General features: G+C 47.6%; 2 protein-coding genes across 5 annotated transcripts; both read right to left on the reverse strand.

The window, feature by feature from the left end:
• Positions 1–1717: 1717 nt before the first annotated feature.
• TNFRSF14 (TNF receptor superfamily member 14) lies at positions 1718–7627 on the reverse strand. Of its 4 annotated transcripts, XR_012635023.1 has the most exons (9): positions 7069–7608; positions 6795–6900; positions 6232–6357; positions 5473–5628; positions 4983–5073; positions 4298–4452; positions 3979–3995; positions 3131–3413; positions 1718–2820 (listed from the first exon to the last, which is right to left on the reverse strand). XR_012635023.1 is itself a non-coding variant. In XM_074924900.1 (8 exons), the coding sequence occupies exons 1-8, from the start codon at positions 7156–7158 to the stop codon at positions 3306–3308; spliced, it is 849 nt and encodes a 282-aa protein (XP_074781001.1). In that variant the 5' UTR covers positions 7159–7608; the 3' UTR covers positions 1718–3305. The 4 variants fall into 4 exon arrangements, 3 of the variants coding, with proteins under 3 accessions (XP_074781001.1, XP_074781003.1, XP_074781002.1); XM_074924900.1 differs by having other exon boundaries at positions 1718–3413; XM_074924902.1 differs by lacking the exon at positions 5473–5628 and having other exon boundaries at positions 1718–3413; positions 7069–7611.
• A 7079-nt stretch (positions 7628–14706) lies between these two features.
• Positions 14707–16409, reverse strand: LOC141969251 (transcription factor HES-5-like). The gene is made up of 3 exons (XM_074924830.1): positions 16310–16409; positions 15948–16128; positions 14707–15819 (listed from the first exon to the last, which is right to left on the reverse strand). The coding sequence occupies exons 1-3, from the start codon at positions 16370–16372 to the stop codon at positions 15578–15580; spliced, it is 486 nt and encodes a 161-aa protein (XP_074780931.1). The 5' UTR covers positions 16373–16409; the 3' UTR covers positions 14707–15577.
• Between the last annotated feature and the right edge of the window lie 10917 nt (positions 16410–27326).

Genomic DNA, 27326 nt, shown 5'->3' on the forward strand with positions numbered 1-27326 from the left:
CTGCAACCACAGTCAGAAACCAAGAGCTCCCACCCAGGCCCAGCTGCCTGACAGTGCCTTTTAAAGGGTCCTCCCGATGCTCAGCAGGACAAACTCGGTTTCTCAAGCCAGGAGGAAATACAAGATGAAATGTTCTTTGTGGCGTTGGCCCCAGAATTCTAATCGTAGGTTACCTCTTCCTACAGGTCTTGGGTCTCCAGTCAACAGAGTAATCAAACAGCAGAGTTTTGGTGCTGGTTTAGATAGGCATCTCTGGCTTCTGATCATCTAATAATGATGGGGCTGGAGGACTGATACTTCTCTGCAAAAACACCTTTGGAGGAATTGCTGCCTAAACACCACATTAAAGCGCTCCTCCGAACAACAACACCGAGCAACGGTAATATTTAACTCCTCTTCCTCCTTAAGATCTTCATCTACTTTCACAGCTGTTTAAAGAAGTAATACTGGATAATTTAAGATCCAGAGTATGCCAATACAATAATTGAAAAATCACACAGGCTGTGGGGCACCAGACATCCACAGTCCAGCAGCAGCCGTCAGCACACCTGCAGCACCTAGAAAAGGTTTACGCGTGTCTAGCACCTGTCCACTGAGGTTTACAAAGTGCTTTACAAACGCTAATTAACCCAAGCGAGAATTAACAGGTCTGGATTATGCCAAAGCCGAAAGCAACGAAGTCCTCAAAACCTGACCACCACCATCCCGAGAGCAAGCTCTGTGCCCACCAAAACGCCGGGCACCCCGCCAGAAAGCTCACTGCCCGGGAACGACCCGCACAATTCGCATTTCGGGAAGAAAACAACGTGCGTCAGCCGGCGAGGGGCTGAGTAACACCTGCTACCTGGAAGCTGAAAGAAGTACTGGGAGTTGCAAAGCTGTGAGATTTGAAGCCTGTTCAAAGGCACACGTGTCACTAGTGCAGGTGCAAAAGCAGGATGCTACCGCTGCCAAAGTCGGCCTTCGACAAGAACAATCAGGTCTTTAAAGATAAAGGTAGGACTTACCCCAAGGCTGGCACGTAGCACAAAGCAGGCTGAGGTTTCCTCCTCACTGCTCTCTGCACTCTCTCCATTTCGGGTTTGGTTTTATCTTGAAAGTTTGCTCAGGAAAGCTTTTCACTAAGCAATGGAATTAACCCTTCATACACAAGTATTGTGGAGGAACAAGCAGTGGTTAACAATTAGCAAATGCTACAGGCAGCCAAATGTTGGAAAACCTCCAACCCCGGGAAACAATAACCAGCTCCCAAAGAACGGATCTAAAGAAAAAAGGTCGGGGAAAAAAACCAAACAAACAAAAAAAGCGCTTGCCCCGTGCATTTCTTTACTGTTCATGGTGACACATCCAGCAAGTTGTTTCAGACCGGACACAAAAGCGGCAAACACAAAAAGCAGCAACGCGTTTCCTCGGTGCCACTGGTATTTCCAGGTTAGGACAGGTTAGGACTGCCTTGCTGACTTGTCGTGTATTTGACCACCGAAAGTAAAACTGATTCTAAAAGTGCGATAAAGTCCGGGTTTGTTAAAGTTCCTTTTGTGTGGCGCTCAGCAGACGTGCAAGAATCAAAGTCTGGACCACTTTTCATTTCAGCGAGGTTCAGAGCTTCGACATGGGGATTGCGAATACTGTGGGCGTAACTTTTCATATAAAAATAGCTGGGAGTAAAAACAAATTATAGACAGTTTGCCCTTCTGCAATTACTGAAACATAAGGGTTATCATAAACATGACTTTTATTGGTACTTTAAAAAAAACACTAAAAATCACAACACTTATATTCACAAGACTTTAACAGAAGGTACTTCTTCATGGACAGATCCGCATGTATACGGCACAAATTTTAAAGGTCATTTTAAAGCATTCTCTAAAATTTTTAACATTCCATTGCTTGCAGATGGATTTTACAACAGAGCTGTACTTGTGTATAGCTACTTGTAGCCATTCTTTTAAAAAATGTCACGTTCTCCTGAAATGTCAGCTTATTTTTAAACAAAAATACAGAACTAATTCTGCTGAACAAACTAATATAGTTTTTTTTAAAGAATGGAGAAGCTGTCCATCGTATTTTCCCTAAGCGAAAAGACAACCTTTTCCTATTTTCTTCCATTCCTCATAGTCATGTGAGGAAGGGGTGTGTGAGTTTGCTGCCAAAGAGCCGTGGCGGGGGTGAACACGAGTTGAGGGACTGCATTAACGCAGCAAAACCCCGCGCTGGCTACTGCAAGCTGTTCTCCTGTCTCCCACTCCTCTGCTCTTCCTTAGTCATTCAAACTGGGAACGCAGAGGCACGTCCCATGTCCCCCTCTCTCATCCCACTGATGGTTCCCCTGTGCAGAACCAGCTCCTCACGCTTTCACAGCCCACCTGGACCTGCTCACTCCACCAGCCCCAGCACCTCCTCCCGCCGGCCCGCTGCCTTCCCACGCCTCTCCCCATCTCCCACATCTCATTCCACAGACAGTTCTTCACCTCAGGCTCAGCTGCGAAATAAAGCATTGCTACCCTCAGCAGAGCCTTCCGCAGGAATCTACGTCCACCGTAATGCTCTTTAAGAATAATGCTTCTCCTCGAGGTAATGCCAACAGCCAAGCAACTCGGTGTTTTCCCTTCTTCAGGAAACAGGAAAGTTCTTTTACAGAGAAAACATGTTTTCAACAGTAAGAACTTCACTTCTAGACATAACGTTCACGCAGGGCCTTGACTTCCTTTGTTGTCAGACACAACCACAGATGAGAGCAGGCGTGACTGGCAGAAGAGAGTAACTGTGTACACAACATTCATGAGATTCCTAAAAGCTGTTTTCCATCAATATTGTTTTCTAAAAAAGGAAAAGGTTGTCCAAAATACATTTGGAAAATGTGTTAGGTATTAGTTATGTGGAAACTTTCAAACGAAAAAGTGATGGTTTTTAATATCCACAAACATATCCTGGAATAATTCCATGCATACCAAGTGATAACTGTACAGGTTGGTAAGAAGGAAAGGCACACCACACCCAGGCCACAGCTCTGGAAAGTGGGGAGGGAAAAGGAAGGAGCTCTGAAACCTCTCACAACCCTGAGCAATGCCTTGATCACTCAGCTCTTTCACACTGCCACACTTCAGAAGATGCCACTCGGCATCCTTACCTCGTTTGCAGATCCTCCTTCTCGTTTTCAAGCTGTCTTTTTCTCCAGGAATATTTGGAAAAAAGGTTGGGCATTTTTTGTTGGGGTGTTTTGGGGTTTTGTGGGTTTTTCTGTGGTGGTTTTTCTGGGTTTATTTTACCATCTCCACTGTCCACAACAGTTCAAACCAAAATGGCTATTCACGCACGGTTTCTTTAGGATCGGCACCGGTCTCCTGCACAGCAACAGTTGTTTGGTCCCCACTCTCCACGGTTAATATCAAAGCCTGGCCTTGCTGTCCACTCTTTAAAACATGTCAAAGGAAAACACAGAGTATGAAAAGTCAGCCTTTATTAGCAAATGCCTGCTATTTTCACTACTAACAGCTCGACTTTTGCTTCTTCCTTAAAAGCAAGAGACACTCCAGGGCCCCTCTCAAATCAAAAGTGCAAATGATACAGTTCATTCCATGTTTTTCCTATAAACACAACACTGGCTGCACAGGTACCAGTAACAGGAACTTTAGGGGATACATAATACTGTAGGATGGAGAGATAAACACAGTTACTAAGACAGATGTGGCTTTTAGTAGGAGTCCACCTCCTAAAGCCCCTTAAATATGAACTCTTTAGACAACAGCAGGTGGTAACAACGGCATTAGGAGTAGATCCCAAGCCTCTCAACAAGAATCACAAAAAATGAGTTTATACTGCATAGTCTTGGGGATTCTGGAACTCACAGACACTCCCAGGATCCACAAGCTGCACCAGTACGCACTGGGCCCATCGAGCACACAGCACATACGGACACCAAACAAAAAACCTACTTCAGATTTCAACATACTATGAAAAAACGAAAGAGATACTCACCCCAGACTCCTGCACCGCTGCAAAGGAAAGGAAACAGTCCCATCAAAATGCAGTAAGGGGAACTTTATACTCGTGTATTTTTCTGATCCTGTTCTCTCGCTCTTAAACGGGTGTAGGTGTGGTGGGGCACAGGCACCCCCCCCAAGGAGGCTTCATTACAACTGGCTGACTGTGGCACACACACAGAGCAGAGATTTCCTCACAGTTCACCTCTAACTGGCTGTTAAGGTTTCAGCTCAACATCTGGTGAAGACGACCATTCTTCAGAATACTAACCATGACAAAACTACCCCTTTACACACATGCTGTTTGTACTTACGTGGTGTGTAACTCTTCCTCCTGCGCCAGATAAACACAAGGCACAGGCCAGCTGCAACAACTAACAGCACGCCTCCAACATAACCAACTACCGCAGCAGAGGGATGTGAGGAAGGATTCCTGTCCTCTCCTTGTGCCCAGCCGTTCTCCTCACATCTGATGCGAGAAAAGAAAGAATTGCGTTCTTAGAACCTGTCAGCAGACCTTGCGGTGGAAATGCTGCCCTGCTTTCCACATCACACCTCCACACCCAGGGGCATTCACAGCACTCTTCCTGACTCGGTGGGTAAGGAAATGACTTCTACCTCTTTGCTTTAATGTTTCTAAATGCAAATTGATTCTCCTCAGAAGCAAACTCTCCCCTGTTACTATAGCTAAGGGATGTGTCAGCTGACACCCAGGCACCCAGAGAGGCGCACTGCTCTTCAGGGGTCTGGATCCAGCTCTGCTGGAGCTGTCTGAGAGTCTCCCGTGCAGTGAGAAGTTAGGAGAAGGGGCTGAAGGCTAGATCTGTCATGTTAATGAGTTTAGAAAGCTGTTCCCAAGAAAGAGTGGGATGCAAGAACAGGATTCCTCACTCGGTGCCTTACTGGAAGCAGGAAACTGCTCTTTCAAAGCCAGCAAAATGCAGACCCAAACAGTTCAAGAGAACAGTCCCATGCCCATAACGAGTAAGAGCTGCTTACGTGGGCCATGGGGTACAACTGTAAGACATGTTGGCTGTTGAGGAGGTTCCGGGAGGACAGGCTTCACACACATTGTCAGTGGTCTTTGTGCCTATAAGGGAGAAGGCAGCAGGATTTCTATCTGCACCCGTGGCTGAGGAAAACTTCAGTTCAGCACAGTCTTTGTAAATGACCGCGTGATTACTGCAGAGATCTTCACTACAGACCAAAGCTCACACACTGCTGTCTTTGCAGACAGGAAACAAGCATTCTCAGCCACATCAACTACCTCAGCATCTAGCGCTTCCATGGATCCTGCAAGCTTCCAGCTGCACACTGCTGCTCTGTCACACATCACACCTAGGGTGTGCTGGCCCTGTTCATCCACACTGATCCTCCTCTTGAGTTTTTCTTGCATGAACTGACCCCCAGCCTCCTCAAAATCAAACGCCAAAGGCGTTCCCTGTCAGAAAGTTTTGCTTTTGGTGTTACTGATGCTATGTTGGCTTACCCCTTTCTTTTACCATAGTGCCAGGAAAGCAGATGGTGTAGGGTTGACAAAGTTCACAGTCTTCAGGCCCAAAATAACTGCAGAAATACTCAGGTGGACAGCCACACACAGTATTCTTCGTATAGGTACATGCTACTTCTGGCACTAGGTTGGCTCCTGAGAGAAATGTACACGCACAGCCACCGTATTTACAGGGGTACAATCAACAGATACAAAAGCAAAAGCAAACGTTTAGCCTTGCCTCGATGCACTGGTGGAGAGCACCAGAACTAACAGGATTAGTGAAGACAACTCCTTTATCTGACCTATAAAGAGAGCCCAGTTCCTCACAGACACACGTCTTGGGTCACATGTAAGTCTGTCCTAAGAGTTGCACGGCAAAAGCAAAATACTCCCCACTCAAATGTTTTTAAAAGCTGTCCTGGTGGAGCAGGACACCAGGAGCTCTTTCTGTCCTGCCTTATCCCAGCACTCCAAGACAGCTCTTTAGACACCTGCTGCAATCTAAAGCAGCCTTCAAATGTGCAGAGAGAGGCTGCAGATCAAACTTCCAGCGGTGGCAGCTGAAGATCCGTGCCAGTTTTTCCCATCCATCCCCCAGCAGCAGCATTCTGAGGCCTGCACTGTGACACGAACCTCTGTGTCCTTCATGCTCTAACCAATTCACCAAGCAAACGAGGCAAGAAAGGAGAAGGGGAGAATGTATCCACGGAAGGCATGAAAAATCCGTTTAAACTCGTTCTTTAGCATCCTCCTCACCTTTATCACACAGTTTACATTTCCGGCAGTGTTCTAAACCATTGGGATGATCTGTGTATGTACCCTCTACGCAAGGTACGCACGTCGTGCTGGAATCCGCAGTGCAATGCTTGAAAACCCGCAGTCCTGAAAACCAGAAACAACCCCCCGGTGGCCCCATTAGCAAAGCTTGTGTGGCCAGGGACTGGCCCTGGCATTAAACCACCTGTAACTACTATGGATAAACTGCTCAGAAATATCCTAATAGCAGCTGCAGAGATAATGCTGAAGCAGGAAGCAGGACCCAAACTGAAGGTCCTCGGAAATGATGAAATTGCTGGCTCCCACAGCAGAGGCTCTGGGGATCGCTGCCTCCCCTCTGAGGCTCCCAAGAACGGGACAGGCCCGGGCTGGACGAGGGATGCCCAGAGCGGGACCGCAAGAGCCCTGTCAGGGCGCAGCCAGCTCCAGCGGAGGAGGCCGGTCACCCCCATCACCCGCCGCCCTGCTGAGGGAGCGGCGGAGGGAGGAGGAGGAGGAAGGGAGCCTCCTCCCCAGGGAGCGAGCAGCCCGCAGGTACCTACCGGCTGCACAGCGCGGGCAGCACCCAGCGCCCACGGGATATTCGTAGGGCCTGCAGTCCAGGGCGTCCGCGCCGTCCAGCTGCGCGACCAGCACAACGGCAACGACCTTGAGGCGATACAAGAACCGATTTCCACCTCACGGGGCCTGCTCGGCCAACGAGCCCGCCCGCGGGGCCGGGGCCGGGGCCTGAGGCGGGCCGGGGCCGGGGCCGGGGCCGGGGCCGGGGCCGCTCCCGTCCCCCCCCCGCCGGCGGGGAGCTGTGTCCGCACTCACCAGGCGCACGGTCCGCCGGGCCGCGTCCCGCAGGTGCGGAGCTCCGCGGCTCCTCAGCGGGCTCCCCGCGGCCCGGCGCCGCCGCCCCATGGCGCGGAGCGGGGCCGGGCAGGGCCACCCGCGGCCGCGGAGCCCCGGCCGCCGCGCTGCCACGCACCAGACGAAAACGAAAGCGAAAACAGTCGGGCGGGCGCGCAGGAAGGGAGCGTTGCGCAAGGAGGAAAGAGCCCACGCTCAGCAAAAGGCAGTAAATGTCTCTCATGCCATCTGCAGCTCGGAGTCCGGGTTTTGTTCCCTAACCAGGGCCACTACTGCTATAAACAAACATACAGCTGCTTAGTTGTAGTGACACTAGGATAGGAGGATTGTTAAGATTTATAACCAACAGAACGGTGATCTGAAACCGTGCTGTACAAAGTACCTATTTTTCTGTCCCTTAGGTGAATTTAGCTGATTATAATATGAAAACCACGCCTCTATAGCTTAAGTTACCCACTTATTCATGAAGCCCGTCACCGTTTGAGCACACGTATGTTAGTTAATAGGAAGATGCTGTGACTTTGAATGAAAATGAAAATGAGGAATAAAACTAGCCCTGAGATGATACTGTGATAAAATACTAACTTATGTAGAGGTGTGCGCTTTTGTGTTTAGAATCAAATAAATACAGTGCGTGTTGGAACTCGGGATGCTGGCCACTTTGGATGCCCAGCACCCTTTTCTGCACAGAACTGTAATAAATACAAATATCCCGACTCTGTGTTAATTGACTCTTTGCACTCTGGGTGAAGAGCCCTGCTTTTGGGACAACAAAAGGGAGAAGACAAAGCTCAAGTGGGTCAGGTGCTGTTTCACCCCAGGCCGGGTCCCCTGCCCCAACAAAACAGATGTGGGAGAGGGAACGGTGAGCAGGGCAGGAGCCGACGGCTCCCCAGGACTCACTCCTCTCCCAGCCAGTTACAACAGTGAAAGTTGTGGCAGGGAGAGAGCCAGGCCTGAAAGTCGGTAAACACCTCAAAAATCTGACTTAGGGGCTGCGTTGGCATCTCTGCGCATGAAAAAGCGTTCATGAACGCACGCAAGGCCAACCCAGAAACATTCAACCACTGCAAAAAGATACTGGGGATGCCCAACTGAGAAATTATGTAACTGAAAAACAAAATGCCCAAGTCTGCCACTACAGTTGGTTCAAGTTCCTTGTGCACTTCCCGTATGTTTTTTCAGCGCTGGTGAGCTGGATTACTAAATCAGTTATGGTTTTTAGTCAGCTTCAACCTCCCAGCAGATGTTTGGATTACCAGAAGCGTAGGCAGTATTTAAAAACAGCTGTTGTTATGAATATTAAAAATGTTGTTGAAATGGGTCACTATTCCTCGAATACTACAGGGGAGCAATTTATGTAAATGCAGATTTTTTTCCCCCCTCTTTATTTCTGAAGTAAAAAAAAAAAAAAAAAAGGAGGGGGGAAAAAAAAGTGGTACTACTTAACTAGCTTCTGAAATGAGTGAGCAGCATTCTTGCAGCAGGACGCAGCATGAGAAGCATTGCACAGAGATGAGCTTTTTGTCAAGGCCTTTGATGGGTTCAGAACTGCAGCAAATCTCTCACCGAGCAGGCAAGCAGACTTGTGAGACGAGGGAGCTCTACGTCTGCTCCTCTGCTCCACCAACTAAAATCAGCTCAGCTAGAACGTGTCAGGGATTGTATTTTCAGTCCCCAACTGTGCCTGCGTAGCAAAGGCAGCTAGCTTAAAACTCTGTTATTAGGGTTTCATAATTCTGCTGACACCTCAGGTTTTCAGGGCAAGCACAGCGGGAGCCCCCAGTCAGTTTAACTGGCACCAGCCAGCAGTGCTGCTGGAAGAAGAGGTCTGTCTCCTGTCGGTCTCATTCCACCACACTACAAGTACACACAAAACAAACGGCAATCGGGAAGCGGCTGAGGCTAGAATTAATTCTGACAAGCAAGTGGAAGGGTCAGCTAGAGCATTAGTTCCAATCCCCCGTGCCCCGGCCTATTTCTCTGTGCAGCTGCAAAGCAGCGACGGCAGCTGCAGGAGCCGGGTGTTGGGGGTGGCAGTGCTTTCGGTGTCCTGCGTCAGCGGGCGGACGCTGCCTGGCGGCGGTGGCCCGCAGCGGGTCAGGCGGCGGTGGTGACCTTGGAGCTGCCGGGGGTGGCCGGCTCTGGCACACGCTGTGACCAACAGCCTGGGACACGAAGCACGAGCCCAGTGATGCTGTGGCCTTGTTATCAGCCCTCTCTCTACCTTGTGTGGTTGGTGCATGTCGTTTGCTCAATTTTTCCTCTGAATTTCAGGTGATTATGCTAAATTTAGAGCTATTTGGGACAGACAAGCCGAAAGAAAGTGAAAGCTCCTTCAGACATGAAAAATAGGGAAGTACAATTGTGAAATAGGAACGTCAAGCTTCCCTTTTTCACAATAAGAGTTTGGGGGGTTCTAAATTTGGTGGCTGGGGGACGGAGTTACTTACTTTTCTCCGCTGGAGAGTGCTCGCACGTAGTCTGTTGACGTGAACAGATTTTACCGTACAGCACCTGCCTCGGTTTCCTACACATCACCACTTCTTTTCCGCTGCTTCAGGTTTCACTCGACACGGCAGATCACGCTTCTCTGACAAAGGACAGCTGCTGCTCATGTGACAGTAAGGTTGGAGCTTGCCTCGCCTTGCCCTGGGATGGGTTTGACAAGCCAAAATTCATTGGCATTATCACATTTGCGACAGGATTTTCACTGTTAGAAACATCTCAGGCTGTGACCAGCATTCAGTGCTAATATAGCACTAACTTTTTAGGCAAGAAATCAGGAGTGCTCTCTACCGCTGTGATCTAACAGCAGCTGGGGAGACCAACAGGCTGGCCTACTTAAAGTGCAGTTCATGGCTGGGTGGGAAGTACGTATTTAGCTCAGCACTATTCCTGTAATCAGGTCATTCCTGACTTGTCTCCCTAACTGCAGACCAAGTTGGTTTGGTTTTGGTTTTTTTTTCCCCATGTTCCCATCACCATTTCAGAATATCAAAACCCTGAGCCTGGTGTAGATTCATGCCAGCTTCCATCGGGCTACCACCACCACCGATTGGTTGTGCCTGGCCCTTCACAAGCAAAAGGACTTCCCTGGGTGTTAAGGCACCGAAACGGTGCTCTAGACACCTGAAGGACAGGAGCTATTGTCTTCAACCAATTTAATACTGATTCACATGATGGACGGAATAATAAGTCCCAAGAGAAGCCTTTTAGAACTACGAGGAGTTAGTTCTCCCCCTCCTTCACAGCTCTGTCCCTTCCTTCACACATGCACCCAGCAGCACCTTTAGTCCAGGCTTTACCTTTGCAGGTGCTGTGCATACAGCTAATATCCAGAGGTATCCCGGAGCGTTTGTGCCTTTGATCTCTTCTCAGAAGGTTAAAAACCACCCGTGTAATTCCTTAGTTTTGTTGTCATTGGTAGAAAGCATAGGGAGGATGGAGTTTAGGTAGCAGCAATCATCTCATGTTTTCAGGAGTTTTTTTAACGGCTTATAATTTCATCAGTCTGTTTGCTTTTTTGGACTGAAATACAACAGTTGTGCTCTTTAAGTGAAAACGTCTCTCCTGGGGAAAGAAAAAAAAAAAAATCAGTAGACTTAACGCAGCCTGTTTGAGAATGAAAAGAGATACATTTCCTATTGTGATCAGATACGCTTGTGAGCAGTGGAACTTAGAAGGAGAAGTTTCCTGTAGCTTTATGTCTCACACTCAAAATATTTTCTGCCTGATAGGGTAGAAGCTCTGATCAAAGCTTGTCTTGTGGTGCAGAGAACTCGTAACGTTTCTCTCATTTCTGAATCCTTCAGTATACAGCCATAAAGGTGAGTTCCTGGTGCTGTCTTTCCCGTAAGGAACTAGCAAACTTGAGTCTCCCTCTCTACCTAGTTGCCCATTTTTCCTGAGCTCGTGTCAACATAATAATATTCCTGAGACCTCCAACTGTCTCTTAGGTTTGGTTGAAATTGCCTGTCAGTCTCACTGGTTTTTTTGCTCCTGTTTTGCTCGCAGCACCCGCACAGCACTGCGCATTCCAGTTTCCCCCAGCAGGGAATGTGGGACCGAGACACAACAGATATCTCTGTAAGACACACCAGAGACGAATGAGGTCCGCAGCATCCTGGAGCGACCAGACAATCAGTTCCAACTTGGTTATGGTTTTCCTGCTCTTGCTTTTTTCCAGTGAGCACCTGAATCACCAACTCTTGCAAGTTGCTACTGCAGGTCTCTACCTCCTCCTTGCCCCAGGATGAGTGCACAGCGGGGTTTTACAAGCCAACTTAATTTATGCTGATGTCCTAATTCCTACTGGCCAACGCTCATGTTGATTCCTCATACAGTTGGACAAAATATTGAGCAATTTTTTGTTTGAACCACGCTGTGCAGTTCACATGATACTGTAGTCAGTAGATCCTGTGACAGGAGTATTTGATTTATGAGATAAGACAACAGCAATCCTGTAACTAGAGATTCCAGTGTCAGGTTTGGGAAGACCCACATAGGAGTCCTTGCCTGGGCATTGCGAGGTGTGGAAGGCAGAGCCCCAGTCACGCTTGGAATCTGAGTCTTCACTGTCAGGAGAGAAGGCAGAGGGCGAAAAAGCAAACCTAGATCTTGGGCAGGGGATAAGAGGGGATTAGTTCAAGGCTAAGTAACAGGACGTCTGTTTACGAACATCTGTTTAATGCATTGCCTATTGTTCTGGCTTGGTCACAGAGCTGACAGGGGCCAGAGCCACCGACCCATCTGCGCCTGTCTGAACCTTCTGGCTGGTCCCAGTCCAAAGCTGGGATTCCAGATCAGGAATCCTGAATCTGCCTCAATTCAATCTCCATCTAACGCTGGATTATGTAGTATAATCCTGGTTGCTGTGGGACAGCACCTACAGAACATTTCCGGGGTGCTCTGCACCCGAAGAGCATTGTCAGATTTCTCTAACTCGGATATCTCACAGAACACAGGTTGGTGACTTTGATTTGCGTGGGGTTTTCTCTGGCTGGAGAATGGAAATCGGTTCTATCCCCATCACATCGTTACACGCTCAGATTTCCATCCAGATGTCTCATGCCTGGGGCTGAAGACTTTAACTGCTTTAAAGAAAGAGCAACACTCTTGTTCATCTGGATTCTGATGCAAGGAGGTTGCACGCAGCTTGTCTGTATTTTGAGAGTACAGATCAGTACATGAAGGCCGTACATTCATCTTTCAAAACAGGATCCACCAGCTACAAAGGCGCTGTGGGAAACGTAGTTTTATCCTTCATCAAGTTACCCTGTTCATCTGCCCACATACAAACGATTACAATGTCATACAGAGAAACTGGGAGGTGGAAAAGATTTTAGAAAGTCTCCAGCACTAACTGACATCTGATATGTGGTCACTGAAATGAAGCAAACAAAATCACATGAAGCATACCCTTGAAGAAGCCTAGAATTCTGCTTGAACTGACTTCTTTATTCATCCAAAGTGAGAGTTCTTACAGTAACTGTGACCTCTGGTGGCTAAAATAAAATTGTAAAAAGTTAAATATCATTTATAAAATTTGCAAGGGCTTTAGCTTCATAAAATTGTATTCATACTGCATTATTAAAAAATTGTATATGTCTAAAGAATGTTTTGCAGTAAGGACTTTTTAGTGTTCTAAATACTCTGACAATTGTTTTGCATCATTATAGAAGTTTATACAGCAAGTTCTCTGTATCGCAAGCCAATTCGTTTGCTGGGTAACAGAAACAACATCAGATCATTATTACTGTGACTGTTTACGCTATAGTAACATCTCAAATCCCCAAATGAAATTGAAGTATCGCTTTACGCAGTTACTGCCAAGAGCCCCAGAGTAAAGGAGTGTACAGGGATTCTCTCACTTAATGGTATCTCCTACGACAGACCCCAAATTCCCTGTTGCAATAAAAAGCACATATATGGATATATGACAAAGCAGTGACAAACCACGGCAGAACAAATCACTCCTTGTCCTAACAAAAGACAAATGAAAACCTGTGCAAGCAAGCAATATGTGATTTCTAGCCAAAACATCCCGTAACTTCATATGTAAACGGCAGAACTATCCCATTTCTTATCTCAAAAGATAACGTTTTTCACAAGCGCAAACTTAGTTTATTACCGTCATTGGTTTATTGTCATGGGAAGGGAATCTGTGCTGAGCCTGGTCAGGGGGCAGACGAAGGATGTTTCCTGTTGTGGTGGAGGACAGATATTATCTTTTTTTAAATCCCATACTGCTGTTTCATAAGTGCCTGTGTTCCACATGAAAGACTTTGCACATGAAAGCCTGTTTAAGACATGCAACCAAGAGGAGGATCTTGGCTATTCCTGCTGACTAATATCCTGAAGTTTCTGAATAAATCACGCTTGCAATAACAATAGAGACTTTCTTTTTAATGTTATGAGCATATACTTCAGCAATTCAGTAACTACTGGAGTAAAGAAGGCTCTCCACAAATCCTTTTTCTACTCTATAACTCTTTTTTTGCTGAGGGGAGAGATCAGCTCCCCTCACATGAGCCAAGGTCCTGGCTTTTGGGAGGGCCTAAACCAGCATGAAGCGTGATCAACTTACTGTGTTACTAGCCAAGGAAGCAAGCTAGTGGCAAAATAGGCTGAGGGCAGGCAAAGCCTCAGCGGGAGAGTTCCTTCTTCACTACAAATTTCCTGTGTGATCTCAGGCCAAGGATACATAGAAAGCACCGTTCATTGCTCTGCCTCTGCGGCTGTTCCTTCTGTACTGACACCCAACGCAGTTTTACGCGTTTGGTAAGAGCAGAACCACCTTGCACAAAGCCGGGCACAAACCAGCTGCCTCAAGCCTATTTCCAGCCGTCCTTGCACGGAGGGCAGACAGGTTGCGGGCAGTGCCGAGGCCTAGAGCTGCACTGCCAGAGGTGTCGGAGGGATGTACCTTGCTGCTGGCTCAGGCCCAGCTCCCTCAGACTCCGCTGAGGGATGCTCCAGGAGGCCTCTGTCAGGTGGGTGCAACAGCAACAAAGGGTCTTACCCGGGTTCGTGCGTCCCTGCCAGGGCAGCACTCTCCTGGCGTGGACCCCGCGGCTCTGCCACCGCTGCTCCGTGCTGCGGTACAGGTCTTCCCCGAGGTGCTGCGGGAGGGTTTATTTGCCCCTCTGTGCTCTCAGGGAAGAAACTGTGGGAAGGTGTTAGAGGGTAGACAGCACTGCAGTGATTGAGTCTGTTTCCTCTCAGTACAAGGTGAAAAAAAAATCATGTGAAAGGACTCAAATTCCCGGTGGTGCCTACGGGGAGAGGGGACGGCCAGGTTCGAGGCTTTACTGCTCAGGTGAGAAGGTTTAGTGTGGGAGGGAGGGGCAGCGACTGAGCAAATGCTCAGTAGGATTCAGCTGGGAGAATCTGTGTGACAGGAGCACTTCTTGGGGTTGTGTGAGGTGCTCAGGTGATGGGGGTCGTGAGAATATATAGAGCAGAATATGAGCTCCTTTCACTTTATGAAAAATCCCACTTCTTCAGAAAACTAACATATTAGTCTTTTTCTCAGGGCCACATGTGGCTGCATATCCCTCGGAGGGAGAGAACCCAGACAGAAGTTGCACACAGATGCATTTTATTGCTCTCTACAAACACAGAGACGCATACACAGTATGCATGTAAGCCACAGGGCTGTCCCAGCAGTGGGAGAAACACTATCCACCATGAATTAAAGCACTCAATACAGACAAAAATCATTATTATAATGAAAATGCTAGAAAAAGCATAGCTTACACCCAAAATGTATAACATTGACCAATCAAGCCTTTTACCTACTACCTTTTCTTTAACATAAAGCAGTAACATACTCTTTTTCTAAATTGAAAAAAGCAGCAAAATAGTAGAAATATTCCACATAGTTTCCTAGCTTCTGTTCATCCATCACACTTCACATTACTAGGACTATGAAAGGGTCATTGGGGAAGAATCCAAAACAAAACCCATCTTTGGTGCTGTACAAATTACAAGCAAACAGCGGGAAATGGATTTTAATCAAGTGTGTGTGAACTGAAGGGTAGTAAATTTATCCTCCGGAGTGACTGAGCGAACAAGCGTCGCTAGTCAAGCCAGAGCAAAGCTGATGGCTCTTACAAGCAATATGAGAGAAATCTCTCCTACAGCAATTCTTGTCCGTCACAACTGTAACATTTACAAAAATACCCTCCTTCATTCTGAAGACATCGGCCCCCTGACCGGGCAGCACGCTGTGTACTGCTCTCAGCAGTGGCTACACAGCTCCAATACCACTCAACGGAATGCCTGAACTTTTGCCAAAGGATCCCATGCAAGTCAAAAGCATGCCATTCTTTTCACACATAAATAAAATACACGGGGAAATAAAATTCCCTACAGCAGAGAGGATAAGAGCTGGACTATCAGATGCAGTCAGATCCTTCCCCTGGACTGTAAGAGGCAAAGGTCCATGAAGTAAGGACTCCCCTGACTACCAGGGCCTCCAGAGGGTACTGGTGTCTTTCGGAGATGCTTGCTTCAGGGTGCTGGGGGGCCCAGGGGAAAAGGGGACCTCCGTAGCAGCTGACTGGCTCTTCTGGAAGTGGCTTAAGAGTTTGGTCTGCGTTTCAGTTCGGACTTTATGAAGAGAGAGGAAATGGAAAGCTTCTTGTAAACACCTAGAATAGCCCTCTCTGAAGTCAAACTGAGAGCTTTTATGGAAGGATCCTGCAGCTAGAGATGGGAAGAAAACAGGGAGGGGGAAGAAAGAATAGTTTAGAGCAATTGTTCATGGCTAGAGCGTCATAAAACTGTCACAGATTTGCAGTAAGCTAGAGACTGAAACAAAATTCAGTACTCACTCTTCATCTGCAGCTGGCTCTGCTGCTTCAGGTAGCTGACGGTCATCTCCAGGATGTCGGCTTTCTCCAGCTTGGAGTTGGGCTGGTGTCTCTGAAACTCCTTCTCCAGCAGCAGTTTCAGCTGCTCGATGCTGCTGTTAATCCGGTCACGCCGCATTTTCTCCACCACCGGCTTCCTCAGCTGCAAAAAGCAAAGGAAAAGAGACCTATTGTTAGAAGGATCTTCCCCCTGACATTTCACAGGACTGTTTGTTGCCCATCACTGTTGCCAAACAATGTGGACCAGTTTCTCAGCTGGTGTAAACCGCTGTGAGAACAGCTGAGAGTGCGGCTGGAAGCTGCCTTGCGGTGCCTGGACTTACTTTGTTTTTCTCCTTTGGCGTCAGCAGGTTGTCGGGCTCCATGAAAACGGTGCTGGGAGCCATCTGTCCTGAGAAAGGAGGGACGGCCTCAGAGTGGAAGTCCAGGAGAAACGTGTTGCTGGAAGCTGCCTCTGCCCCGTATTTATACGGTACAACCTCACCGAGAGTCTGTGGGTCTCCGGCTTGGTGGAGTTTCCCACACTCCACAGCCAATCAGGGAGATAGGCAGCACAATAGGAGAAGCATCTATTCTTGCATGCTCCGTTGCCAGTGAATAGCCCGGGGATAATGACCTTCTCCCAGATGAGCAGGTGGGGACTGTGCGGTCCCTGAAAGGCTGGGATCAGAGTTACATGTCAGAAGCTGGGAAAGAGCTGCCCTTCAATGGGAAAAGGCTGCTGACTAATGCCGCCCAGCAATAGCATTCCAGGCGCAGGCCTGGGCTCACATGTGCGGAGGAAGGAGGAGGTCAGCTGCCCATGGCGGGAAAGAAACTGCTGCGGGAGGCTCCTGGCGGGGCTGCAGGCCTCCGGGGACACACCGGGCACACGCTCGCCCGAGCGGCTCCTGGCTCGCGCAGATAAAGAGCAGAATCACCTCAAATCCACTCGCCGCCTCCTCTCGGGAAGCCAGAGCCAGTTGGTCTCCCTCAGGCGACTGTGACACCCGTTTTGCCCACGTGAAACAGAAGGCAGCTTTTCTGCAAATAAATACGTTTTAATTGTAAGTACACACAGTTAATGAAACCATTTTCTGTTTTGATCTTCGTCCTCTTCCCTTGGTATCTTACACACCTCTTTAGAACACTCGCAAGCCATGCCACAAGCAGTTTATATTTCAGTTTTCCAACACCTGCAAGATAAATCCACGAGGAGAGGGATCTCGGAGTGGTTTGGGATCAGTTCAGTCTCACGTGCTCACACACCTTTTACTCTAACCATTTTCATTTAATCTATGCACAAAGGAAAACCGAATGCAGAAAAAAAAATTACATAGCCCATAAACTTATTAGACAATCAAATTCCTGATTCCTCGTTATTCTCCACTGGGCCAGTTTCTATTTTGAGATGCACAGTCTTTGCTCAATAGGTGCCTGCAGCTGGAAGAATTAAGGGTCTTGCTATTTGTATACTGTAAAGACACAGCCAGAGATTCACGTTGGAAAACTTGAACCAGATCCACCTGCATTTATCCAGGGTCCTGCCCGTGCAGGTACTGCTTGTTTTTATGAGCTCTAACCTCACACAAACAGCTGAAGAAGGAACCGGCGGCAGAGCGTTTCTGCATCCTCTGGACATGCCCCCTGGCCTGTGTGGTGCAAGGCTGGCAGCAACGTTGCCCTGTTATACTAAAGAAGGGTGAAGCGAGCAGGCAGCAGCATTAACCACACATCTGGAACCACGGTTCTGCTCCCAGATCTACTCCCAAAGCGCTACACGGCCTAATCATTTCAACACTCTTCTCTGTAAGAGTCAGTAGAGGAATAATAATAATCAGATAAATTACTGTCAAGTAATATTAGGGCTTATGTGTGGGGATCTCTTACTGTACTAAGTAAATACTGTTTGTGTTTACGTTAATTTATCTATGTGTTCGTGTATATATTAATATGTGGTCATGTGTGTCTTTTAATGTGGATGCACATACACACAGACACATTGCTCTCTCACTCTGCAACTCATTACTTGTAAGACCAGGTAAGGCTTAAATGACCTCTTCCAGGATCTGCCTTCCCCTCCCTATTGTACTGCTCCTGAATAGGCTCCCTTCTTTTCGTACAGAGCAGCAGCTGTTGAGCTCGGAGTCTTTTATGTCAAGTTGTGGGAAAGCTTTTGTGACACCGTTTCACATGTTCTCCTCAAAGCTTGTGGATTATCTCTGAGCCCATGTAATGCCACCTCTGAAACCAATCTTTCGCTCTGTGCATCCCTCTTGGGGAGATTCTCTGAAACAGAAACTCCTGAGTAGTAACTCATTTCTTGAGCTCGTTAATCAGGCACATGAAGAAGAAATGTGCCAGTCCCGTGATCGGCAGGGTCCACTAGCAGTATTGCTAGAGACAGTTTCTGCTTTCCAGATTAACTCCCTAATAAGCAGCTATAAGAACAGCAATCATTTCCCCTTCCAGTACAAGTCACATAAATAGGCACTCTAGTTTTAGTCCAACAAAGCTGTTTAAAGTGTCAGATCTCTTCCCTGCAATTACCCACAGCAGACAACAAGAAACTAAGCCTACTTCTCGGGAAACTGGGCGTTATTGCATTCCTGCATCACAGGATTTCTATTCTGGGGGAGGACAAATTACCTTTCCATGATAAAACTGCAGCAGAGCAGATGTGTGACTTGAGTGACCCGGTCTGCCTTTGGCTTTCTTCTGCCACATTCACGGGCCCTGGCTGTGTCAGGGATTTGCCCAGTGGCTCCGAGATGTGAGGGGGAGAGGTGCGAGCCCGCTGTGGCTGCTGCTGCCTGCAGCCCCTCGGCCGACCCGGCTCAGGCTGGATGCATGGCTGCCCACATCTGCCACTGCTGATTCCACCTGGCATCGCTGCAGCAGGATCTGACACGTGAACCTCTTATTTCTCCACTCAGTAGCCAGGGAATTACAAAGGTAACTCCATGGGAACAGTCACGCTAGCCTGAACCACCTTACTCTCCTTGGTCTTGGTACGAATTTTGCTTCATTCACTATCATAACATTTAGCTCAAGTTAAAAGAGAACAAAAACCTCTATCTCCTTTTTGCTCCAAGAAAATAACTTCCATATACCTTCATGGCAGAATGAATTGTATGGGATAAAAACACCAACTTTTTTTTTTTTTCCAGGATCCCAAGCATCAAGTCCTGTTCCATGTCTGTTTACTGTGTGTGCGCTTGAGACGTGATGGACCTTTATTTTCTCTGCTGTTTAGTAATTACATGGTCAGGCACTGTCGCTGCAACCCAAGCCTTCAGACTTCTTGCCTCGAACTCTGCCACTGACTCGGTGGAGCCGGAGCCTGAGAGCAGGTGAAGGCACACCATGCTCAGTGACTCGTGCCCTGTGGATGTGGCTAGCCCCTTGATGCCTGTGCCCCCAGTTTAGCACCTACGAGCTGATTTCAGAGCAATGTGAGTTCAGGTCCCTTACAAAAAAACCCATAGTCCAGCAAAGGCAGCATCAGCTTTCCTAGCAGGGATTCCAGAACAGCTCTGCTGCCCCACATCTGGCCAGTCCAAAGCCAAATGAAAAAGAGTAGGAGAGAGTTGTGCCAACACTTTGCCTGATCGCACCGCGGTAATGGTTGTGCACTTGACACAATCAAGGGGTCAGTGCTCAAAATGTCTTCTCCATTAGTATCCAAACTGACCCAAAGCCTGCTACTGAGCAGCCTGAATCCTAAATAATCTTCTGTAGCCTTGAGAAATTCACTTAACTATGGAGGTTGGAGGCCCCACATATTTAGAACGTGTGTGATAACAAAAATTACAATATTCAATGTATTACTGTGAGTGGAATGTAGCAAAATCTCTACCAGATGGTAAATCCACTGAGGTTTCTACTTCCTCACCCTATGTCACACATGGATTTTAAAATCTGTAATAAAACCATATATTTAAAATAGCTTTTTATTTTCTCTTTGGTTTCACAGTCCATGAGGGGAAAAATTAGCCAGTTACTGACCATCTTGGAAGAGTTACTCAAGTTAGATGTTCAATTACCCAAAATAGACACTCTGCTTCTGCTTTGGTTGGAAATCCTAAGGAAAAGCGGTAACAAAAATTCCTCCCTGTTATAAAGTTAGCAGGGTCAGTGGACTTTACACTAAGGATAATGAATTCTGAATTACACACCTTCTACTACGGTTCCAAACATACACCCTTGTTGCATAGAAAACTGACTGGGATCCCAAGACACTGGATGTGGGTAACGTGTTTGCAACACGGCGTTAGCAATAGCCTTCCCCCGAACCTCTGCCAGATGTTCGCTCTTCAGGAAGACTTAAAGCTGCTGCTGCTTTCCCAAGTCTTGAGAGATGCTCACTGCTCCCATCGCTTCTCTCCTGATACGTGCTGCCCAGATGGCCTTTTGGGAGCAGGGTTTCCCACTGAACACAATGCAGAGGCAAGCACCGTTGCTAATGTGGTTTGTAGTCAGGCACACTTCCTTTGTGGCAGGAATGAATATAGTTAAGAAATGGTGTGGGAAACGCAGAAGTACACAAACTTCCATAGCTTTATGTTAGTAAGTCATTTAGCTTAAAACGCTTGGGAGCAGGGACAGGGCAATGTTTCTGAATAGAGAACGGGAAAGACAGCAAAATGTAGGAGAATCAGTTAGCACCAAGTCCTACAGACCATCCTGAGGTGAAAAATAAAATGGGCCCAGTCCTAAGGGCCTTACGCGGATCCTCACTGAAGTCAACAGAAACTTCGGGCTCCGTGAAGGGTGAAGCACACTGCTAGATTTGGCCCGCGGCTTTTGTACCTCCAGAGCTATTTCCAGATCTCCAGTGAACTTGTGTAAATACAAATTAGCTCTACACCTACAGTGGAATTTATCAAAAGTCCTAATCGGCAAAATCTGAGCCTGAATTTTCACCTGCCAAATACTAAGACCAGAATCTGGTCTATTGTTTCCCATCTCTTTCATCCAAGCAACACAGAATAGCTTCAAAGTATTAATGTAGAGAAAAGCTTCCCCCTGGGATTACTGGTGTAAAATCTGATCTAATTTTCCTAAAAGCCAAGCACAGCTCCTATAGCTCTACATGGGTCATTCGAAAGTATGGTCCATAGGAGTCATCTTTTTCCCTCAGCACCATGCCGCAAAGAGGTGCAAAAATCCCATTGCAAAACTACAGTGAAGGCTGCCTGGACGGGACCTGCACGGGTTGTGTTTCAAAGCTCAGTATTTCCAAGTTTTTGCAAGGAAAGCCCCACCAGCTGGCACGTGGAGCCAGGGAGTCAGTGCCCACTGCGGGTGATGTGCTGTATTGGTTGCCATCGTGTTTGGGCAGGCCAGCTTTTGATAAAAAGAACAGCAAGACAGAGATCCTGGGCAACCTGGGGTATGGGCGCTCTGACCGTCGAGTGACACCTGGTAGCAGAGTCTCTTGGTATCTGTCGGTGGCTCCACAGAGAGTCCGAGCAAAAAAACCCCACATTCTTCTTCTGGGCAAAGCTGAACTGAGGCAATGCCTCAACTACAGCCGAGGATCTCCAAACTGGCAGGAGGAGATCAGTCCTGTATTTAAACCTTATATTTAAATTACAGCAAACAGCAATTCAGATTAACATGCCAGGGTAATTAAGGATTGGAGGAGCTTCTGTACCTGTTTGCAACTATTTGTTGCAAACATCAGTCAGGTACAGACCCTGACTAATAGTAAGGGTCTGTGTTTCCTGGGACATATTTAAAAAATCTGGGGAATTAAAGAGGCAAATAGAATATGTGTCTCAGAAGTCTTAGTGTGGGCCAAAACCACCTCTGCCACCTCCACTGGGGCGGTTTTCTTTGGGCTTACTGGCAGATAAGCAAGATTCTGCTCCCGCAGCCCCTTTCCCTGTCGTTCCCTCCTAGCCCTTCCTTGCTCTGCTGCTTGGCAATCCCTTGTGCAACTTCTGTCTCTCTGCATGGCTTCCTTCACTTTTCCCCTTTTACTCAGGGTTTATTTTCCCTTCGTCCAGTTTTTATAATCTGATTTTTCGTTCTGTCACTCTTTTCCCCTCTGTCTGTCACAGGCAGATGTGGTTTGAGGACAGGAGTGTCTTACAGACCACGCAGACTGTGTGAGTTTGGAGTTCCTTCCAGTTTCCCACACTGCTCTCCTATTCACCGCATTCAGGCGGAGGATAAAGGAAGTGTGCCATGCTACAAGCTGAATTAGAAATGGTGTTTGACTTCCCTTTGTACTTCACAGAAACCTTGCTCTGGGTAGACCATCTGCATAGCACTCACTGTGGAGAGAACCATTGATCAAGGCCTGTCAGCCCAGCTGGGGGAACTTGGGAAAGTAATTCCTTGTGCCACTTCAGTTCTTTAGGGCTTAACATCTGGCTGGAGGGGGAGGCGACAGTTGATGGTTTAACAGTCTTGCTTCCTTTCAAGTTTGGGATGCTGTTTTGATCCCCGATAAGCCTTTCTGAAATCCTGATTTTAATAACATGGAAAGCATCCAGAAGCCTAGGAATAATGCCCTGGCTTTGCATTTTCAAAGTGCTTTACAAATACCAGCTAATGAATTCTCAGCAACCTCCTCTGTGAGATAAGGTTGTATTATTAGCAATGTTTTACAAAGGAAGAAAAATGAGGCAGACAGAAGAAAACCAAAATCTCAATATTTCAAATAGCCTACTGGTTGTAGTGCTTCTATTGCCAAGTGGTTATTTGAGACATCTGGTTTACAAAGATGCTCAGCACCCACTTTTGTTTTAATTAGCTCTGGCATCTCTGAAAAGGAGCCAACTCCCAAGCTTGTGGGAGAATTTGGATTACTGGCCTGGACCACACTCGCAGTCATGCACCACCTAGATAAGCAGATGCAAACGTTCTCCTTTGTACTCAAGTTCAGTAGTGGGTTTTGAAAACGTTGTTTAGTGCCATTTCTTTAAGCCCACGAAATGGCTGAAAAGGAAGATGCACTCAAATCCTTGATCAGGAAATACTTAATGAACTATTCAACAGAAAATAACTTTCTCTCTCTAGAAAGTAAACTAAGTTTTAATTTGTTTATTCATGCTCCTGAAGACCTACTAAACCTCAGTCTTAAGCTGCAGCTGTCCTTAGTCCTTGTGCAGATCTGTCTGTCAGCACCATCTAATTTTGATCAGCTGCCTCCCAGCAGTTACGGTTATTCTGGGTTTAGAGCTCCTCAGAGGAGAGGATGCTGTGTGCCCTGAATTACGTGAACTCTCTGAGTTTACAAGGGACTTTCAGGCCTTAGACACTTGGCCTGGATAAATTAAAAATGAGAGAGGAGCCACAGCGCTTTAGTTAGCAAGTCCAGTGCAGCTGCAGCGTTGTGTGCCCATCACTGGTCCTGTGCAAAAGGGGTCTGCCCAGTGTCCTGAGGGCAGCTCCTGGGGCTTCGTGCCACATGTCTGGTCCTTCGTGCTCCAGATGATTGTAGGGCATGGTTTATGCTACCAGCTACACTGGAGATGTTGAGGGGGGTCCTGGTCCTAGTCTTAACCCTCTCTAGACTGTTTCCTTTGGAGTCTGGCTCTGTTTACTGCACTAGATCCCCCTGATCCTGACACACCTTGCCCTGGGCATGGTGATGAGGGCACCCAAGCCTGCCTTGTGTGCCTTACGAGGACCACGGTCTGTCAGTTTGTGCATGTGCCCTCTGCTAGTGCTTTGCATGGCTCAGAACTAGGTTATCTACCTTCTGAAAAAACCTTCTTGCCTGCAAGGCAGGTGACTGCCTTTGTCAGACATGATCTCCTCATCCTGCTGCCAGCTGAACACGGCAAAGTTGTTCCTCAGTCCTCCAAAACCCACCTGCCTGCCAGGCTGGGACCTGACGCTGAGCCCCAGGACACTTTCACCAGACATACGTCCGTTGTGCTCTGCAGTGCGGTGTCTGGCAGCCGCCGAGCATGAAAAAGTGGATTCTGGTAGGAGCTTACATCTCAGAGCTCAGGCTGAGCTCAAGGGAAGGGGAGAAATTCGCTGTGGCATACGGGAGAGAGAATCAGCTTCAGGTTCCAAACTTGTTCCCAAGGTAGGGAACAATCAAATGAGGCTCGAGGGACGCCAGGGAAGCTTGTGACCATTATCTCCCCTCTTCACCGCTGCCCTAGCTAGAGTTGAGTGATTAAATATCTGACACATGCGGATAGGATTAATTGCTGCTCTTCTAAGGGGAGAGGTGACTGCCCTCCTATCTGGCACGAACACACCATTCCCATCTTGTCAGCGACAGCAAGCGGTTGTTGGGGCCAGACCTCAGGAGCCACACTCTCAATTCTCAACCTGCTCCTCTGAAATATTCTCTCTGCAGGATACCTTCTCCGTGCCAAATGCCTGGCAGCACTGTTTGGTAAGTCTTGTGAATTTTATCATGAGGCTCCCAATGCTTACGGCCTTCCGTAAGGCTTCACAGCCAAGCCTCATGATTCTGTAAAGAGAGAAAATTGACGATATCGATCCAAAAAAAGCCCAAATGCTCACTAATCAAAAAGTTTAAAAAAAATAAAAAAATCCATCAAAATACTTTTATGGAAACATTTCTGCTAAATCCTTATGACTTTCAGCCCACTTCTCAAAGCCAACTTTTGACATTCGAAAGGTTGGCGGTAACGCCAGATCCTCAGAGATGCTGACCCCGTTGTAAGAACTGGATACCATCATCTTCCAGAAAAAAACCACCCAAAACAATGAAGGAAGAGCATGAATTCAGCAGCTTCCGCGTTTGTTCCCTCCACTCCCTTAGCTAGCGACAGGCTGTTCCCCTTCCTTGGCCAGAGCCGAGGAGGTGACTGACTGACGGGGTCTGCGTATTTCAGAGGACTTTTGGGGAGCGTGTGTTGCCACCAAAGTCAGCGCTATTGGGGGTGTTTTAGGCAAAACTCAGCACTGTCTGGCAGCGTGTGTGGGAGAACTGCTGGGTCTCAGCCCTGTTGCTGAGATCGGAACTAATTTAGCACTGGCTGGCATAACCACAGAGCAAGGTGTAGCTGCGTCCCCTGGTAAAAGCGGAAGGATAGAATATATTCCGTGGTTGGTTTATATGGGTTTTTGGAGGAGGAGGGTGGTAAACACGTAACATGGTGGCTCCCGCAAAGCCTGCTCGCAGGGCAATGTGTTCCTTTGAGACATAATTGATTCCTGCCATCAGGCACCAGCCTGCTCTCCCCCAGGGTCAGCGCTTTCCCACATCCAACCCCATTATCCCACAGACCATGCCTTTTGTACAACACACTCCAGCTATTCATGTGCAAAGCAGCTGTAATCCCCAGGCCTTTCAGAGTCAATATACCAGGAAATAATAAATCCCTCTTGTGCACTCTTGAATATGCCAAGAAGTGACTTGTGGGAATTTCAGCTGGGCAGAAAAATAATAAATTCTCCTTAATTTTTAATTATTTGTCATACTCACTGTGGAAAGACTATGTCATTGGTGCATGACTATTTCAGGGTCACCCACACAAGCAGCTATAGAAATTGCTTTTTCCTCTAACAACCCTGAAAACGCAGATCAAATTGTCTCAGACGTTCCTTAACGATCAAAGTCCACTTTCCTTCACTTACGCACCTGGGAGTGGCAGTATATTAAGCATTCTGGATCTCAAGAAAACTAATTTTAAAAGGTTAAACCTGTGAAGAATGCACTTTACAGTAATAAAAGACCCCTTTTTGCCAGGGTTCTAGTGTCTAAAGGAGGCAAGATAATGCCGTGCTAATGACATCTAATGGAATATTTTATACAGTAAGTCTAATAACAACATAACCTTTTCCCCTGAAGGATGCAGATTTCACTACCCTTCCACTCTGTTGGTTCACACAGCAGAATTACACTTGACTTGTGAGAGTGGAAGAAGCCAATCCTGGTTAGCAAGTTTTGCAGGATAATCTCTTTACATATCGCCTCCCATGCCAAACAAGTTTTTAAACTATTTACTGTGTAGAATGTAATATCATTGAACCCCCCCGAGCAGAACATGGTAGGCAGGGTTAGGTGCACCTGGGGGGCGGGGAGAAGGGATCTTCCTCTGTGACACCAAAGCAAGCAGTGGCTCATAAGTTAAAAACTGTCAGAGGATCATTAGGGTTCACCTCGAACAGGCAGTACCCTGTCTTTTCTAAACGCTGTCCAAGAAACCTCCACAGAGCAAGTCATGAGGATGATGAGGGGATGTGGTAATACTGCAGAGGTTTGTGCTGCTAAAATTCAAAAATCTTAAACATTAGGACACATCCACCCAGCAATAGTAAGGTGTTGAGTGTGGCACAACATACAGACCCAACAGTTTCATCAAGCATTCAAAGATAATAATAATTTCCACACAGATGTGCAGCACAGGTCTGCTCGGGACCCTGGAAGGTGTTCTCATTGCTACTGTCTTCCTCGGTGGTGCTGCCACTAGCACATCAGCTGTGAAAGTGAGGTCAGAGCTAGCTTGGTCCCAAAAAGCCTCCTGTTTTACCTGGGGCAAGAAGCCTTTCCAGCCGTGCTGAGCGTGGGCTGGCCCGGGCAAGAGACGAAAGCTGGCTAGACTGAGATTGCACACCGGACAAACCCTGCAAGGCCCTGCAACTCAGACACGGCCTCGGCTCCTGATTCCAAGAGGGCTCAGTGAAAGAGTTTGTCAGCACCACTCCCATTTCCCAGAAGGGCAAACTGAGGCACGGTGAAGCAAACCAGCAGCCCCCGGGACAGCCAGGGCTGCAGCTGAGCTCGCTTATTCCTGCTGGCCACCCCAGTGGGTGCACCAGTATCTCTGCCCCCTTGCCCCACGTTGCCCCTTTCTCCTGGTAAACACAGAGCTCTGAGAAACCCCCGCCCGCCCGGCAAACAGGCACCTTTCAGCCTTCCTCGGTGAAAAAGCCGTGTGAGTTCATCGTGCCTTGACAGAAGTGCAGGCTCCACAAAGGAGTTATTAGCACCAGGCTGTGTGGGTTTGAATTTCTCTGCGTTTCCCATACTTTTCCCCTATTGATAACATTTCTTGTTGGGACAATAGAAGTGTGCCTTGCAACTACTCACGACATTAGTGACGGTGCTTGAGCCTGAATGATTTAAAGGGAAAGAATCCAACTCCCAAAAGACCATCTGGCTATCAGTTATAATACAGCAATAAAGGTCAGGGCTGCTTCTCAGGAGTTGGGAAAAAGATGGTTTTTGACACTGAAGAGTCTCTTCAACCAGCTCGGTACATGCCTACCTGTCAGCTCCTAGCTTCAAGGCCTGCCACCATCGCTCCCTTCCTAGGAAAGGGGTAACACAGGACACCAGCTTCTGGAAGACGGCCAGCCAAAGGACGCAGGAAAAAGGGCAACATCTTATTATAGCTGGCAGAAGCTAGGGCA

The sequence above is a fragment of the Athene noctua genome, chromosome 22, assembly GCF_965140245.1.
Source record: "Athene noctua chromosome 22, bAthNoc1.hap1.1, whole genome shotgun sequence".
NCBI lineage: Eukaryota > Metazoa > Chordata > Aves > Strigiformes > Strigidae > Athene > Athene noctua.